General features: G+C 44.5%; 1 protein-coding gene across 3 annotated transcripts in view; it reads right to left on the reverse strand.

Moving 5' to 3' along the window:
- Nucleotides 1–15,085, reverse strand: part of RECK (reversion inducing cysteine rich protein with kazal motifs) — a 631,029-nt gene extending 615,944 nt beyond the window's left edge. For 2 of the 3 annotated variants that reach the window (XM_029589886.1, XM_029589885.1), the window contains exon 1: nucleotides 14,985–15,085. In XM_029589886.1, the coding sequence (XP_029445746.1) occupies nucleotides 14,985–15,072 (88 nt within the window). In that variant the 5' untranslated portion in view covers nucleotides 15,073–15,085. The remainder of the gene's footprint in view (nucleotides 1–14,984) is intronic. The other variant, XM_029589887.1, reaches the window with a different exon arrangement.
- Between the last annotated feature and the right edge of the window lie 2,743 nt (nucleotides 15,086–17,828).

Genomic DNA, 17,828 nt, shown 5'->3' on the forward strand with positions numbered 1-17,828 from the left:
CTTCACTTATGCCTCCTGGAACAGTAAAATTTGTATCTTGGAATGTTTGTGGGATAGGGTCCCCCACTAAATGCTATAAAATTCTATCCGAACTTAAGAGGCTTTCGGCAGATGTCGGGTTCTTGCAAGAAACATAGAGCATCAGAAGCTCAAGCGCGATTGGGTGGGCCAGGTCTTTTACTCCTCCGCGTCCACTAGATCTGCGGGGCTAGCGATTTTGTTCCAGAAATCTGTGGTATTTACAGTCCTCCAACAGAAATCTGACCCCCTGGGCCATTATGCTATACTGGTGGTGGAGATGGGTGGCCGCAGATTGACCTTGTGCAATGTATGCCCAACACCTTCAATCACACATTGTGCAGGAGGGCCCCTCTGTTGATGGGGGGAGACTTTAACCTCGTCGCTGATCCGACCCTTAACCTGGGCGGAAAAAAGGGAATACCTTTTTTGCTGTCAGAACTCCAGGTAATGGATGCTTGGCACCTTTTTCCACCCGGGAGGAAGGGATTATACCCATCTTGGTTCGGTCCTTGAGAGCGTCCAATTTCCTCAGGTGGATATGGGAGTTTAGAACGTAGAGGTTCTTGATAGACTGATCTTCTATGATGCTGAGATGAATTAGAGAGTCCTGAAAAAATTTCAGATGAATGGGAAGAACCTTCCAATAAATGTGGAGGAGATAAAGAATCTTCCGAGTCCACCACTAAAAGTGGGAATGGACTTCTAGGCTTTTTATGACCCGATGTGTGATTTTTATATTGTTTTACAGGTGTAGATACACTGCTGCGTCGATCTTCATCTGTTCATGGGTGTCGACGCTCTTCAGATGTATCAGTGCTGCGTCGGAGCTGTTCCTGTGTGTCTACGCATCAGCGCTGGTCCGCTGCTCCAGCGCGTCGAGGTTGCTCCGATACATCGATGCGCCGACGTTGCTGATCTTTCCCCGAAGGCTTGGGGCGCTGCTGAGGCGGCTTATCACTAGGTATCGACGCATCTGACACAGGCTGCGTCAACGGTGCGTCCCCAGCCATTTGTGCCGAAGGATTTTTATTTTTATGTTTGTGACCTGGAGGGTCAGCAGAGGTAGACCTTCGATGGGCATGGGTTTTGGGGGTCGACTGCGGTCCCGGAGCCAACCTGGCTGAGGCATCAAAGGAGGCATATGAGCCCGTCTTGTCCTCTCTGAGCTGGGCAATCCATGCTGCTCTCTGGCGCTGTGCCCTTGGGGACATTCGTCCACAATCTGTGCAGTTTACCTGATCATGTTTTGGACCAAGGCAAATGTAACAAAATTGTCAGTTACAGACATAATTTTACCAGTGTCACAGAATTTAAAACCTGGACAAGGTATGATGTAAATATTCTGTGGTGAAATTGAAGTTTTGAAGAAAATAATTGAAGTTTTTCTCTTCACAGCAACATTTCCTCACAAGAACTGTAGAGCTCCGCGTGCGGTTAGTCACGCGGAAAAAAACAGACTGAGGAGCCTCGAGCAGGCACAGGGACAGGCAGGAGGGAACACCTCATCTAAAGACTTTGGGTGATCTTACAGAGCTCCGCCACCTAGTGGCACGGAGGACATACCCAGACAGCATGGCTAATTCTGGGTATGGGAAAACAGGTGTTCTCCCAGGACAGCAGGATGTAGTCCTCACATGTGGGTGACGTCACTGGATGGAACCCTATCACGGAAAACTTTTCTGTCAAAGTTTCTAGAACTTTTGACTGGCACACTGAGCATGCCCAGCATGCCATGATCCCTGCAGCCACAGGGGTCTCCCTTCAGTCTCGTTTGTAGTAAAAGGTGCGAGAGAAAAAATACAATAATAAACGTTTCGTACCCAACTCCATGGCGTGGCAGGTGGATTTCGTGAGGACTACATCCTGCTGTCCTGGGAGAACACCTGTTATAAGAAAGCAACTCTGCTTTCTCCCAGGACAAGCAAGATGGTAGTCCTCACATGTGGGTGAATAGCAAGCAACAGGCTGACTCATATTTAATTTGGACCAACAACATACAACTTGTGCAACAGGCACAACCACTGGTGTACTGTTTGGAAAAATGAGGCAGCCTGAAAATCACAGGAGATGGATGTGGAAGGAGTTGGGATTATACTGGAAATAAATTCAAGACGGATTGTCCAAAGGCAGAGTCTTGACGTCCTTCCTTGTCCAGGCAGTAATGGCTGAAAATGTGTGAAGAGAGCTCCATGTTGCTGCTTTACAGATCTCAGCAATCGGTACTGAACAACAGTATCCTGAGTTTGCCATGGCTCTCACTCAGTGCGCCTTCACTCGTCCCTTGAGAGGAAGGCCTGCTTTTTCATAGCAGAATTGAATACAATCTGCTAGCCAATTGGAGAGAGTTTGTTTGCCAACTGCAACTCTCTGGTTTGTTTTTATCGAAAGAAACAAAGAGTTGCGTGGATTTCCTATGGACTGCAGTGCGGTCTAGATAAGAACATAAGAACATGCCATACTGGGTCAGACCAAGGGTCCATCAAGCCCAGCATCCTGTTTCCAACAGTGGCCAATCCAGGCCATAAGAACCTGGCAAGTACTCAAAAACTAAGTCTATTCCATGTTACCATTGCTAATGGCAGTGGCTATTCTCTAAGTGAACTTAATAGCAGGTAATGGACTTCTCCTCCAAGAACTTATCCAATCCTTTTTTAAACACATACTAACTGCACTAACCACATCCTCTGGCAACAAATTCCAGAGTTTAATTGTGCGTTGAGTAAAAAAGAACTTTCTCCGATTAGTTTTAAATGTGCCCCATGCTAACTTCATGGAGTGCCCCCTAGTCTTTCTACTATCCGAAAGAGTAAATAACAGATTCACATCTACCCGTTCTAGACCTCTCATGATTTTAAACACCTCTATCATATCCCCCTCAGTCGTCTCTTCTCCAAGCTGAAAAGTCCTAACCTCTTTAGTCTTTCCTCATAGGGGAGTTGTTCCATTCCCCTTATCATTTTGGTAGCCCTTCTCTGTACCTTCTCCATCGCAATTATATCTTTTTTGAGATGCGGCGACCAGAATTGTACACAGTATTCAAGGTGCGGTCTCACCATGGAGCGATACAGAGGCATTATGACATTTTCCGTTTTATTCACCATTCCCTTTCTAATAATTCCCAACATTCTGTTTGCTTTTTTGACTGCCGCAGCACACTGTACCAAAGATTTCAATGTGTTATCCACTATGACACCTAGATCTCTTTCTTGGGTTGTAGCACCTAATATGGAACCCAACATTGTGTAATTATAGCATGGGTTATTTTTCCCTATATGCATCACCTTGCACTTAGCCACATTAAATTTCATCTGCCATTTGGATGCCCAATTTTCCAATCTCACAAGGTCTTCCTGCAATTTATCACAATCTGCTTGTGATTTAACTACTCTGAACAATTTTGTGTCATCTGCAAATTTGATTATCCCACTCGTCTTATTTCTTTCCAGATCATTTATAAATATATTGAAAAGTAAGGGTCCCAATACAGTTGCCTGAGGCACTCCACTGTCCACTCCCTTCCACTGAGAAAATTGTCCATTTAATCCTACTCTTTTTTTCCTGTCTTTTAGCCAGTTTGCAATCCACGAAAGGACATCGCCACCTATCCCATGACTTTTTAATTTCCCTAGAAGCCTCTCATGAGGAACTTTGTCAAATGCCTTCTGAAAATCCAAGTATACTATATCTACCGGTTCACCTTTATCCACATGTTTATTAACTCCTTCAAAAAAGTGAAGCAGATTTGTGAGGCAAGACTTGCCCTGGGTAAAGCCATGCTGACTTTGTTCCATTAAACCATGTCTTTCTATATGTTCTGTGATTTTGATGTTTAGAATACTTTCCACTATATTTCCTGGCACTGAAGTCAGGCTAACCGGTCTGTAGTTTCCCGGATATCCCCTGGAGCCCTTTTTAAATATGGGGGTTACATTTGCTATCCTCCAGTCTTCAGGTACCATGGATGATTTTAATGATAAGTTACAAATTTTTACTAATAGGTCTGAAATTTCATTTTTTAGTTCCTTCAGAACTCTGGGGTGTATACCATCCGGTCCAGGTGATTTACTACTCTTCAGTTTGTCAATCAGGCCTACCACATCTTCTAGGTTCACCGTGATTTGATTCAGTCCATCTGAATCATTACCCATGAAAACCTTCTCCATTATGGGTACCTCCCCAACATCCTCTTCAGTAAAATGCAAGTGCACGTTTACAGTCCAAGGTGTGTAAAACCCTTTTGCCCTGGTGAGAGTGAGGCCTTGGGAAAAATGTAGGCAAGACTATAAACTTATTCAAGTGGAAGTCAGTAACCACCTTGGGAAGGAATTTAGGGTGAGTATGGAGGACCACTCGGTCATATAGGAACCTTGTATAGGGTGTGTGGGAAATATAAGCTTTGCCAGCAGGCCAATTTGGGGTTTAAACACTAACTTCCCTGACCTTTGCCTGAATAAAAGCATCACTTGTGCTTAAGTCTCTGCCAAGTAGAGGATACCTGACTTCATGTATTTCTCTGGCTTATAATTAATCCTGATAGCCTGAAAGTAGGGCTGGGTGTTCCCTAGTCAGAGGCAGGACAAAGTCAGGAGGTATAGAATTCAGCAGCCAATGAGATGATCCGTGCACACGCCCTGAGCCAAAGCCAATAGTGTAGGGACTCGTCTGTTGCTATGGGGAAAGTAGCCAATCATGTAATGACACATCATCTGCCTTTGTATGAATGTACAATAAAAGGAAGAGCCTCGTGAGGGCTCACCCCTTCTCTTCCTGCCTGCGATGAAAGCTGCCTCAAGTGTCTTCTTTGCCTCCATACTCTACAAGGGTGAGTACGTGACAAGTGCTTGTAACTCACTAACCCTTCGAGCAGATGTAATGGCTACTAGGAAGAGAACTTTCCATGTAAGAAATTTAACATCACAGGAGTGCAAAGGCTCAAACGGGGAGCGCATGAGCCTAGTAAGTACTAAATTTAGGTCCCATTCAGTTACTGGTGGCCTCAGAGGGGGGCTTAAGTTGTAATAGGCCCCTCATGAACCTACTCACAAGGGGTTGCGCTGTTACCAGGGCTTCCCCACCTCTTTTGTGGTACGCTGAGATGGCACTCAGGTGTACCCTCACCGAAGAAGTCTGGAGACCAGAATCTGAAAGGTGCCAAACATAGTCTAATAGAGATGGTGTAGGGCAGGAAAAAGGGTCAATACCTTTTTGTGTGCACCATATGGTAAATCTATTCTACTTAGAACGATAGGATTTTCATGTGGAAGGCTTTCGTGAGGTCACAAGCACTTGAGAGACATCAGTTGAAAGGTTGAGCAGTTGCAGGCTCAAGCTTTCAACATCCAGGCTGTGAGGGATAGGGTCTGAAGGTTCAGATGGCGTAACATGCCTTGGTTCTGAGTTATAAGAGTGGGCGCTGTGCCCGAGTGAACAGGTTCTCTGATTGAGAGGTTGAAAAGCATGGTAAACCATACTTGTCGAGGGCAATACAGAGCTATGAGTATCATTGACCCTTTGTCCTGTTGTAGTTTCACGAGGGTTCTGGCTATCAGCGGTATCAGGGGATACATGTATAGGAGGTCTGTGTTCCAGGGGCGAGCGAAGGCGTCCATGGCTAACTTGTTTGGCTGTCTGTGCAGGAAGCAGAATCTGTCCACTTTGTGATTCAGTTCGGATGCAAAGAGGTGTATTGTTGGTTGACCCCAGCGTTGGAAGATTCTGGTCGTTACCACAGGATCCAGAGACCACTCGTGGGGATGGAACTGTTGGCTGAGGCGATCAGCTACCACGTTCTGCATGCCTGCCAGATAAATGGCCCGTAGATACATGGAGTGTGCAAGGGCCCGGGCCCAGACCCTGATATGCACGGCTTCTGGGCAGAGGAGATAAAAGCCTGTGCCGCCCTGCTTGTTCAAGTACCACATTGTTGTCTGTTTGTATGAGAACAGTCTTGTATGAAAGGCAGTCCTTGAACGCATATAGAGCGTAACGTATAGCTCGAAGCTCTAGGAAGTTGATGTGAAACGTTGCTTCGAGCTGTGTCCAGTACCTTGAGTTTGAAGATTGTCCCCAACCCATTTAGTCTTTCTGTAATTGCCTTATCTTCCCTAAGAGCCCTTTAACCCCTCAGTCATCTAACCCAGTGGTCCCCAACCTTTTTTGCACCAGGGACCGGCTTCAAGCAAGACCATTTTTCCATGGCCCGGCAGGGCGGGGCTTTGGTCATATGGGGCGGGGTTATGGAGGGGGTTGGATTTTAGTGCACACTTATCATTTAATTATGACATTTATAATGTGAATGTGACTCAACTCACCATAGGTTCTCACATGCATGGCACACTGACCCATGATCGTCACGGGGCTAGATGTAAAAGTACAGTTTGTATCCACGGGAACCCCCCTGACCCACAATAATGGATGTAAAGCAGAATTATGACATTCCCCATACAACTCACCCTACAAAAAAGATATTCTGGTTCTGGTGACATCTCAGTAACAGCAACTCAAACTCCTTCTACTTCCAGGCTCAGTAGCCCTACTTATGAAAAGACAGCAGTTTACCACCAATGCATGTCCTCTTGAGAAAACACAACAAATAAGACCGATACAAACGCTTACATGCTAGCAAAATATCTCATCTCAGTAACAGACACAGAACCGACCTAACATACTCCCAGGATCTGTAGTAATGCACATAAACTAATCCGCACACAGTTACACCTGTATTATGGAATACACTCAAACAGGAGCAACCCTATCTTTGAAAAGGCAACACTACAAATATTAAATCAGGTCCTAAAAACAGAACTAGCAAGCAGCTATAGATCCCCACACAGAAATAATTGTAAAACTATACTAATAAGCAGAATAAATGTTTCAAAACAGCTATGAACAGAATAACATCCAACAATTAAAAACTCATAAAAACTATTAAACATTCTCCAAACACCAATAAAATATTTCAAAAAAGCAGACATCACACAATTAAAATGGCAGTCAAGAAAAATAAACTTAGAAAGCCACCTTTACTTACCCCCTCCAGCAGCCCTCCTACTCCCCTTCCCTGCAGGCCGTGGCACACACCAGAAGCAGCAGTAGAAGCTAAGCTCTATACTTATGGTCCTCTTCCTTAGTGCCCATGTCTCTCACACACACACACCATACCAGTCATGCCATGACCAGTTTCTGTCTCTCACACACCAATCATCTCCCAAACAGTCTTTGGCGCGCACACACACACACCAGTCACCTTCCTGAACAGTTTCTCTCATGCCATACACACACACACAGGCTTCCCACTCCCGTGTTCTACTTACATATATGGGCTTCTCACTCTCATAATCACTTTCTCTGTGTCTCTCTCTCTCTCTCTCTCACTCACACACACACACACACACACTCACTCACCAGTCTCTCACTCCCATGCTTGTTCTCTCCACATGCACAGGCTTCTCATTCCCATAATCACTTTATTTCTCTCTCTCTCTCACACACACACACCAGTCACCTGATCTCGCTCATGCATACACACACACACACACAGAGGCTTCCCACTCCCATGTTCTCTTTCAGATATACAGGCTTCTCCCTCCCATGCTGTGTCTCACACACACCCAGGTTTCTCACTCCCATGCTCACTCTCTTCATTTGCACAGGCTTCTCATTCCCACAATCACTTTCTCTCTGTTACACAAACACCAGTCTCTCTCATTTCCATGCTCACTCTCCACGTGCACAGGCTTCTCATTCCCTGAATCACATTCTCTCACATTCACACACACCAGTCTTTTTCTCTCACACACACCGTCACCTTACCAAGCAGTCTCTCTCTCTCATGCATGCACACTCACCCAGGCTTCTCACTCCCATGCTTTCTTTCACCCCCACAACACCAGGCTTCTTACTCCCATGCTTTCTCACATACCCAGATTTCTCACTTCCATGCCTTTTCTCTCTCTCACACACACACACATCAGTCACCTCCCTGACTGTCTCACACTCTCACATACACATCAGTCATCTCCCTGAGCAGTCACTTTCATTGTTTTTCACATACACACACACACACATCAGCTCTCTGACCAGTCAATCACACGCAGGCTGGCTGCTTCTCTCTCTTTCTCTCACTCACTTCCTTCCCCCCCCCCCCCCCCCCCCGGAGCACAAATGGGAGCTGCAGCAGCCCCCACAGGCCAAGAAAGAAGAATCCCATCGGCCGCGGGAGGCTCATGCTGCTGTCTCCTTTCTCGATTACTGGCTGCTTCAACTGCTCGGGGACCGATGCTGCAGCCGCCGCTGCTACTTTTCCACACGGCTCGGCTCTTTCTCCTTCCCACGTACCGCGTATCACTTCCTGTTCCGGGTCACAGGAGGGGGGGAGGGGGGCAGGCGCGGGAAGAAGAAAAGGCCAGCCACGGGTGCACAGCTTCTTTTAGCACCGCTGCCGTTCCCACTGGGGTTGAACGTGCTGACAGCCCGGCGGCAACGGCAGCGGGAGAGACCGGGAGCACGCGACACACCTGCCGGTGCTTGGCGGCGCCGCAGACCGGCAAAAAACTCCCACGGCCCGGTCCTGGTCCGCGGACTGGTGGTTGGGGACCCCTGATCTAACCGACTCCCTCGCAGGTTTCTTGCTTTGGATATATTTTTAAAAGTTTTGATTATGAGTTTTAGCGTCTACGGCCAACATCATTTCAAATTCTCTCTTCGCCTGTCTTATCAATGTTTTACACTTAACTTGACAATGCTTATGCTTTATCCTATTTACTTCAGATGGATCCTTCTTCCAATTTTTGAAGGATGAGTTTTTGGCTAAAATAGCCTCTTTCACCTCACCTTTTAACCATACCGGTAATCGTTTTCCCTTCCTTCCACCTTTCTTAATGCGTGGAATACATCTGGACTGTGCAACTAGGATTGAATTTTTAAACAATGTCCATGTCTATTCGACACTTTTAACCTTTACAGCTGCACCTTTCAATTTTTTTCTAACTAATTTCCTCATTTTATCAGTTTCCCTTTTGAAAATTTAGTGTTAGTGCTGTAGATTTACTTATTGTCCCCCTTCCAGTTATTAGTTTAAATTTGATCATGTTATGATCACTACTTCCAAGTGGCCCCACCACTGTTACCTCTCTCACCAAATCCTGCATTCCACTGAGTATTAAATCTAAAATAGCTCCCTCTCTTGTTGGTTCCTGAACCAATTGCTCCATGAAGCAGTCATTTATTACATCCAGGAACTTTATGTCTCTAGCAAGTCCTGTTACATTTATTTTATTATTTTATTTATTTAGCCATTTTTATATAGCGAACATTCGTGTTAACTCCATGTCGATTTACAATACTATAAAACTGATCATAAAATAATTCCTAAAATAGTTCTTCAAAACAATAAAATCAGATAAAACAAAAATTAAAACAAAAGTAACATTGCCCCAAAATAAAATATAAAACAAAGATAAACAACCTTCCAAATTACGAGTTACAATGATATTAATCAATACTAGGTAAATTGGCCTCTTTGGCTTGTTTCATTGGATGCAGAGAAGGTTTTAAACAGAGTTTTATGGTCTTTTATGATTTTCTGAACAGTTTGTTACTTGGGTCAGAGCGATGTACGAGAGGCCCCATGCGCGCTTGGGTACTTGCCAGGTACTTGTAGTCTCTATTGGCCAATATTGGAAACAGGATGTTGGGCTTGATGGCCCTTTGGTCTGACCCAATATGGCAGTTTCTTATATTCTTATAATAAACGGTTTGCTAACTCCATTTACTTCTATCCAGAGGGGTACGAGGCAAGGGTGCCCCCTCTCCCCACTGCTTTTCAGCTTAGTCATTAAACCCTTAGCAGAGGCCATATGGGTCAGTTCTGATATAAAGCATATTAAGGTTGATGGTAGGGAGCATAAGGTTTTGCTGTATATAGACTATTAGTATATACTTATCAGATCTGGCTGACTCAGGATCAGCGTTCCTGGACCTAGTATGGGACTCAGGATCAGCGTTCCTGGACCTAGTATGGGGCATTTGCAGGCAGGACAGACACAAATCAGAGATATTAACCTTGGGAAATAGGATTAGGATACCTGAATGTTTATCTGGGAAGAGTGAAGTGCGAGGGGGTTTAAATATCTGGGAATATTTATACCTAGAGTCTTTAAGAATCCTTATGCTAGAAATTACTCATACTAGCTAGCATCAAACATCTAAAAGCCTGGGAAGTTATATCTGTATGATGGACGGCCAAATTAACTTAATCAAAAGGACTTTGCTCCTTAAACTGCTGTATCTTTTTCAGTATGTGCCCTGCGTCTTACCGGTGCAGGAGTTCCTTGATTTGCAAAGTCAGCTGCATAAATTCATATGGAAATATAAGCCACCAAGAATAAAGCTTAATACCCTACCCAAGGCACAGGGGGGTATGCGTTGCCCAATTTTAGAATATATTACTGGGTGGCACGACTGGTGAGCCTGAGTGCTGTTTCAGTAATAAGGACCTTGGCTGGTTGGTCTTAGAGAGAGATAAGGCCTGTGAGATAAATTAAGCTGTGCTTCCATTTATATATGCAGACAGATGTGTAGTAGTTAGTTATTCCTCAAAACTTGCAGATCTGGAGGCAAACTATAAAATACCTGGGGCGCGGTGGTGAATTGCTCGAGCCCATCTCTATTTATAAAAACCCTAATGTATTGGGATGCACTCTCTCACCCATTTTTAAACATTGGAGAGATAAGGGCTTGGTATTTGTAGCTCAGCTGTGGGGGCGAGCAAGGGTTCTTTTCATATCAGGAGTTAGAAGCCTGGAGGGCGAGTCGCAAGTTTATTATTTACAGTTGTGAAGAGCTGTGGCCACTAAACTTGACCTGCAGACTCCCCTTAAACCACTTAATGGCATGGAAAACTATTTATGTGACTTAGATACGTTAGTCAAAGGGCTGGCGAACATATACTGAGGAATATTGCTGCACAAGTTCAGGACAGAAATCCACCCCCCCCAAGCCTCAGATAAATGGCATGCTGATCTGGGCATCACCCTAACTGCAAAGGAGGGGAAAAGATTCTAGACAGTAGCTCAATCTGTAAACTATACACTGCAAGAGGGTTGAATTGGTTATTAAACTACTTCATAGAGCCTACCACATTCCAGTATATTATGCACATATATTGCCAGAGTATAGCACAACCTGCTGGAGGAGATATGGGGAACAAGGCACCTATGTTCACATGTGATGGCTACGCCAGGGAATAGCTTGGTTGTGGAGAGAAGTTACATAAGATGTTCACCAAAACACCCAATGACTCCTAGACATTATTTTCCCTTCTATCGGCACTATGCAAACATGTGGAACCAATGCAAGCACGTAATAGAACACATAATTGAACCTGTATAGTATGACAAACGAACTATGTATATAAAGCCTACAATATCTATGCTAACAATCACATTAATCTTTTGGACACCCTGTTAAACATCGAAACTTTGTAAACCGTTGTGATGGCGAAACCGAACAACAGTATATAAACCTTGATATATAAATAAAATAAATAAATAAGAGATCTCCAAAATCATGAACACCTCAATTCACTTGCAGCCCAGCTTGGGATTGTTGGTAATTTGGCAGGGTTCATTGGCTCCAATAAAACACAGGCCTTTGGTGGGTCAGTTAATTTGAGGTATGAAGGTCATTGCTGCAATATTTTGGAAAATTCATCCTAATTTAGACTACTGACGGGTACAATTTAGGGACATTGTGGACACTGAACAACTACATTTTGCCCTTATAAATAAAAACTTTAAATATCGTCAAATATGGGGATATTATTTGTAGGGTGGAGCTTGACATTTGTCATAACTTTGGTTTGTCATTTTTATCTATGGCCACCAATTACTGGTTGGCTTTGAACCTCACTGCAATCTTGTGCAATTGAGTCTCATACATCAAAACTGAACACTTCTAGTATGTGGATTACTTTGTATGCCCGAAAATTGTTAAGAGTTTAAAAAAATAAAAAATTTGTCAGCTCAGCACCCTCACAAGGAAATTCCATGCACATGAGGGCATGAAGCATTCCCTCCCAATGCAGAGGGGTGCACAGGATGAGTGCACATTTTCTTAGCTCTAGAAACTTTACTCCTAGTCAGAGGTAGAGTAAAGTTTTTATAGCTGGATCTGCCACCACCAGGGCTCCCTCCCTACCCGTGATGACAAGCAGCAGAGGCTTGACAGGGCTTTTTTTTTTTTTAAGTTTTACTTTGATCAGATATGCTCCTAAATTTGGAGCACAACAAGCGATATGCCCCTAAATTAGGAACACAAGAAAAGACATGCTTCCTATACACTCTCTCCCATTCAGACCTTCCAGAGTTAAAATGTGCAGTCAGCCAGAGCTGTCTGCACATTTTAATTCCTAATGCATTAGCATAGGATTAGATTATTTCATTGAGAGTTAAAACTGTGCACTGGAATTCAGCACACAGGTTACTGCATCAGCCTGTCAGCCTGGAGATAAGACAGAGGCTAGAAGGGCTCAAAGGAGGAACATCACGAGGGGAAAGAGAAGGTGCTGTTATGTGTGCTGCTCAAAGCAGCAACTAGCTATACATACCCTGCATGCTGCCTATTATTCAGCATACTCCAGGGCTCATGATACAAGAAGAGGTATACATGATTACAGATGTTCTCAGAAAGGTGCTCATATATGCCACCCTGGTGACAATGTTAGGAGGTGCTGAGAGCAGAGCCCGGATGCTGGTCTAGATCTGAGCATCAGGCAGTGGTGACTTTTCTGTGGCACACCTGATCAGGTCAGAAGGCACAATGGTTGGGAAACCCTGACTTTAAGTGCTATCACCTTCAAAGACAGGTGATAAAAAGTTGGGTCCCCACCCTAGGCTATGTGTCTGAGATAGCTAATTCAAGCCATAAAATGAAGGACTGCACACCAAACATAACTTTTTTTTTTATTTTTGTTCTGTTAATAGGACATTTATAGTAATCTGCAGGAAAATACAGTGGGAACAGTTTTAAGAAATACACAGCAGAAACAACACTTCTCATGTTAAGATAAAATCCTACCCAGGTCTTCAGCAAAACCATTGTTGCCAGGTTGGCAATGACCCATCCCAAGTTACTGGGGGAAGAGGGGGCCAGAAAGGGAAGAAGGGCAGGAAGAAAGTAGCTGTTAGGTGTTTTGGGGTAAGGAAGAAGAATAGAATGTTGTGCTTGAAATCAATGATGATGCATAATATGGCCCCAAAACAAAGCAACAGTAAGCTTCAGGCCGTAGGTAACCACATGTACATAGTTTTAGTTTTAAAATGCTCTAATAATTTGAAAGGTGTCTCTCTCTCATTTATTCCATGCACTGTGAATAAAACAGGTGACAGAAGTGGGAAGCCTGGGAGTGGGTCTCAAGATGGTTGACTGACAGATGTCAGCAAGTAATGGTAAATTGAACCTATTCTGAGGAGAGAAGAGTGATAAGTAGAGTGCCTCAAGCATCAGTTCTGGGACCAGTTTTGTTCAATACCTTTTGTGAGTAACTTAGCAGAACAGTTTGAAGGAAAGGTTTAGCTTTTTGCAGATGACACTAAGATCTGCAAAAGAGTGGACACACCTGTAGGAGTGGAGAGAATGAAAAGTGATCTACAAAATCTTGAAGAGTGGGCCAAGTTTTGGCAGCTGGGATTCAATGCCAAGAAGTGCAAAGTCATGCAGCTGGGGTACATAACTCCAAAAGAAAGCTATACATGATGGGGGCGAGATACTGATGTGCATGGAACAGTAAAGACTTGGGGGTAATAGTGTCAGATGATCTGAAAGCGGCAAAGCAATGTAATAAAGGTGGTACATCAAAAGAGGCATAACCACAAGAAAAAGAAGGTGATATTACCCTTGCACAGGTCATTGCTGAAACCTCATCTGGAGTAGTACTGTGTTCAGTTCTGGAGATTATATCTTTAAAAGGATACAGACATGATTGAAGCAGTCCAGAGAAAAGCAACCAAAATGGTGTGGGGTCTGCATTAAAAGCCATATGAGAGGAGACTGAAGGATCTAAATATATATACCTCGGAGGAGAGAAGGTACAGAGGGGATATGATAGACATTCAAATACTAATGAAGAGTATAAAAGATGCAGGGGAATCAAGCCGTTTCCAATGAGAAAGGTGTAGAACTAGGGGTCATTATATGAAGCTCCAATGGGGTAGATATAGTTAAGAGGAGAACTGTAATGGAATTCAAAAACGCTTGGGATAAACACAAAGGATCCCTAGTGGCAAAAGGATGAAAATGAAGATAAGGTAACCTACACGGAGCAACAGTTACTAAACAGACTGAAAATAAAGCTTGCTAGGCAAACTGGATGGACCACTAGGGTCTTTTTTCTGCCGTCAGTTACTACGTTACTATGGCAGGAAGCAGTCTCAGCAGGCCGCGGGGGTGAAAGATTGGTCTTTTGGTAACCTTCCCGAAGGAATTCCACTGCAAACGTGTCTCCCGACTCAGACTCTGAAAGAAGAAGAAGTCGCTCCCAGTACTGCCAATTTAACAAGGAAGAAGTCACAACTAAATAACACAACAAAGTGATAACAGGGGATGGAGCAGAAACAGATCACTCAAAGTAATATACTACCAAAACAATTCATCCACACGCGCAACAAATACAATAAAAGGTATCACTTCATTGCCTTCGAACATTTCCTGTTTCAACTTGTTTTTGGTTTTTTTACAGGAAATTGTTTTACAAGTTTTGCAGTATTACGAGTACACGATGCCATTCTCCTAGGGCTCCGGATCCCGCCGCTCTCTCGGTCTCTTCCCACCAGTATTTGCTTTTCCTCCCGCGATCTCGCTGTAACCCGCCCAAACGCCAGCCCTGAGCTAGGGAAACATCCCCGCTGCTTCCCTGCACCATGTTTAAGAAACCCCAAACACTGCCTGCTTACTGAAATACTTACCAGCCGCCCCCCATACCAGTGCTGCTCCTGCCGCCACCACGACTAGTCGTAACGCCGTGACCAGCGCCATCTCCGTTCGCCACCGCATCCTGCTCCGCACCTCCCAGGCTAGCCACGCCCCACGGCCTTCTGATTGGCTAATGCAGAATAACGGCAGCCTGCAGCAGCTCGGCTGGAGAGTGAGGGGAACTGTAAACCCCTCCCCCTCAGTTGTCTGCACGCCCGCACCGGCGTGTGGAATGTTATCTTTGGGGAGCTTTTACCCTCCGTTCTGGCCTTGGTGCCACGCAGGGCCCCCGTCAGCATGCCTTAATGTTGTTGTGTAGCTCTCTGCTCGCGCCTTGGTACCCTTGTACAATTAGCCACGTGTGCGACTCCGCACAGAAATACACATTTATTTAGTCGTTTATTTGTTACCGTTTTCTTGCGATAGGCGCAGGTCGGCAGGTTTAAAAAATACTAGACCTAGCTTTCTAAAATATGCGTTGAGAAAAAGATAATGCAACATTGGTACATAAGAACGTAAGAAGTGCCATACTGAGTCAGATCAAAGGTCCATCCAACCCAGTATCCTGTTTCCAATTGACTGATCCAGGTCATGAATACCTGACAGGATCCCAAAAGGTTGATAATTCTTTGTGAACCTTAGCACAAAATAGACCCACATGTTGGGTGACCTCACTGACAGTGCCAATACAGATCTATCGGAGTCTTCTTAGCTCCGAAGTTTCTAGAAAACTTTAGGAGCATGCATGAAAGTTCCAGTGCAGAGTCACTATTTTTAACTTTTTTTAATGCAAATTTCATTATAATACACGAAAGTATTGTGTACTAAATGAAAATAATAATTATAAATTAACATTACAAATTGTATACAATAAGAAATAACCTTGATTCTTACAATTCCATTAGTCCTCAAAGAGGATCCCTTAACACAGTTAAAAGAAACATTTTACCAAAGAAAAAAGCAGTGAAAATAAACAGAGAATATTCCAATAAGAAAGTTCATACGACTAAGGAGGAAAATCGGAAAGAGAAGGACTCACCACCCTAGATTGTGGAGTCACGTTATCACTAAGAAATAAACATAATTGAAAAAGGAAAAAAAAAATGAGAGGCCTTTGAATTTAATAAGACATTTACACAGACATTTTAGAAAAAAGAGAGCCCCTAGCTGTAGAACTCTGGATCTTATCAGTAGGAACGTCTTCCTTTTCTTCTGGGTTTGTCAGGAAGCATCCAGAAATACCCTGACATTGAGATGGAAAAAAGATTCCGATTGATATCTATATAAATAAAAATGTAAATGTTCGATTGTTCAAAATCTTAAATCTCCGAAAGCTGTACCCAACCACGCGTTGCTGTGGTTCAGTCTGGTAAAATAGAAAAGAAAGAAAAGAGAAAGCGCACGTTTTGAATATGGTTAATTTCACAATGCTTGTGGGTATACAATATTTTTTGTTGTTCCATTGTCTGTGCAGATATAGAGATTGTCTGGTTTGCCGACTCTAGAACACGCAACATATAATTGTCCATGTGAGAAGCAATCCTTGTCTAGATGTAAACCGCATAATTCTAGAAATGAAAAAGAATGAAAAAAGAAAAACCATAAATTATACTCACTAAATGAATGGTATGGTAAATGACACAGCTCAATTCCAACGCAATGTCACACGAAATAATTAAATCAAAATGAAAATAAATCGAAATCTATGAAAATTCAATTTAACAATGCAATTGGAAACATTGAAATGGAATCGTAAAATATTTAGTCCAAGCCGTTAAGCCCGTTAAAACGAGCAATATTTTTGTCCCCTCTCCTCCTACGTCTTTGCTCTGCTCCACTCGCCCCCCCCCCCCCCCCAACCCCAGCACCATGAAGGGCCAGAGGCTGCGGCGGTGGTAGGAGCTGCAGCGGTGGCCAAGGGGGATCTCGCGAGGCGTAATGGTCCTGCCATCCCATCTCCCTCCCCCCGGTGGGACAGGCTCAGACCCCTTTCACTCTATCCTTACAGGCCCCAACTCCTTTCCTCTCCCATTCCCCTCTACACTGAACCCCTTCCACTGTAACCTATAAGTGGAGAGCTGGGGGGGGGGGTAGAGAATCTCTCTTTCATACAGCCCCCTACATAGGCTTCCTCTCTCTCTCTCTTGCACATACACTCTCCCTCACGCCCAATCCCTCTCACACAAAAAACACAATCCCTCACGTAGTCTCCCTCGCTCTCTGGCACTCACACTCGCCTTCAGCGCACATTACCACACTTCTCTCTCACACAGTTAAAACGGGCGGGATTTTTGTCCCCTCCCCACCTAAGTCTTTGCTCTGCACTCGCAAGAGCTTACAAAGTTCCCACGCCAGTTGTGTCTGGGAGAGAGAGGAAAACACTCCGTCACCCCCCTCCCCTCGCAAAGGGCAGGTGGCAGGCACTGCAACAGATTTGGGACACGTTGCCTAGCTTACTTTGCTCTTTCTGGCAGACCTGTGCCTTTAAGAAATCCGATCGGGGGCTTAGGAGGGAGCAGGGCTCTGGCTTTCACTTTCGTCACCCTGCTTTGCTGAGAGTGGGGGTGGAGCGATGCCCATGTTAACTCTTCCCGTGGTGGCTGAGACCCACGGGCGGGCTGACAGCACTGCCTCCCCCCCCCCCCCCCCCCCCGCAGTTGCAGGATATTTACTTGGCTTCTCCTTATCTGCGGAACTCAGGGGGTGGGGGAGGAGGGCGAGCTGTTCTCTGTTCAACTCTTTGCGCTTTGGCTGCTGCAGCTGTTTGTGATCTCTTCACAGCCGCTTTCTACTGCATTTGCTCTGCTCTGGCCGTCCCAACTCCCTCCTCCCCTTGC

This window comes from Rhinatrema bivittatum, chromosome 2, assembly GCF_901001135.1.
Source record: "Rhinatrema bivittatum chromosome 2, aRhiBiv1.1, whole genome shotgun sequence".
In the NCBI taxonomy this organism is placed as follows: domain Eukaryota; kingdom Metazoa; phylum Chordata; class Amphibia; order Gymnophiona; family Rhinatrematidae; genus Rhinatrema; species Rhinatrema bivittatum.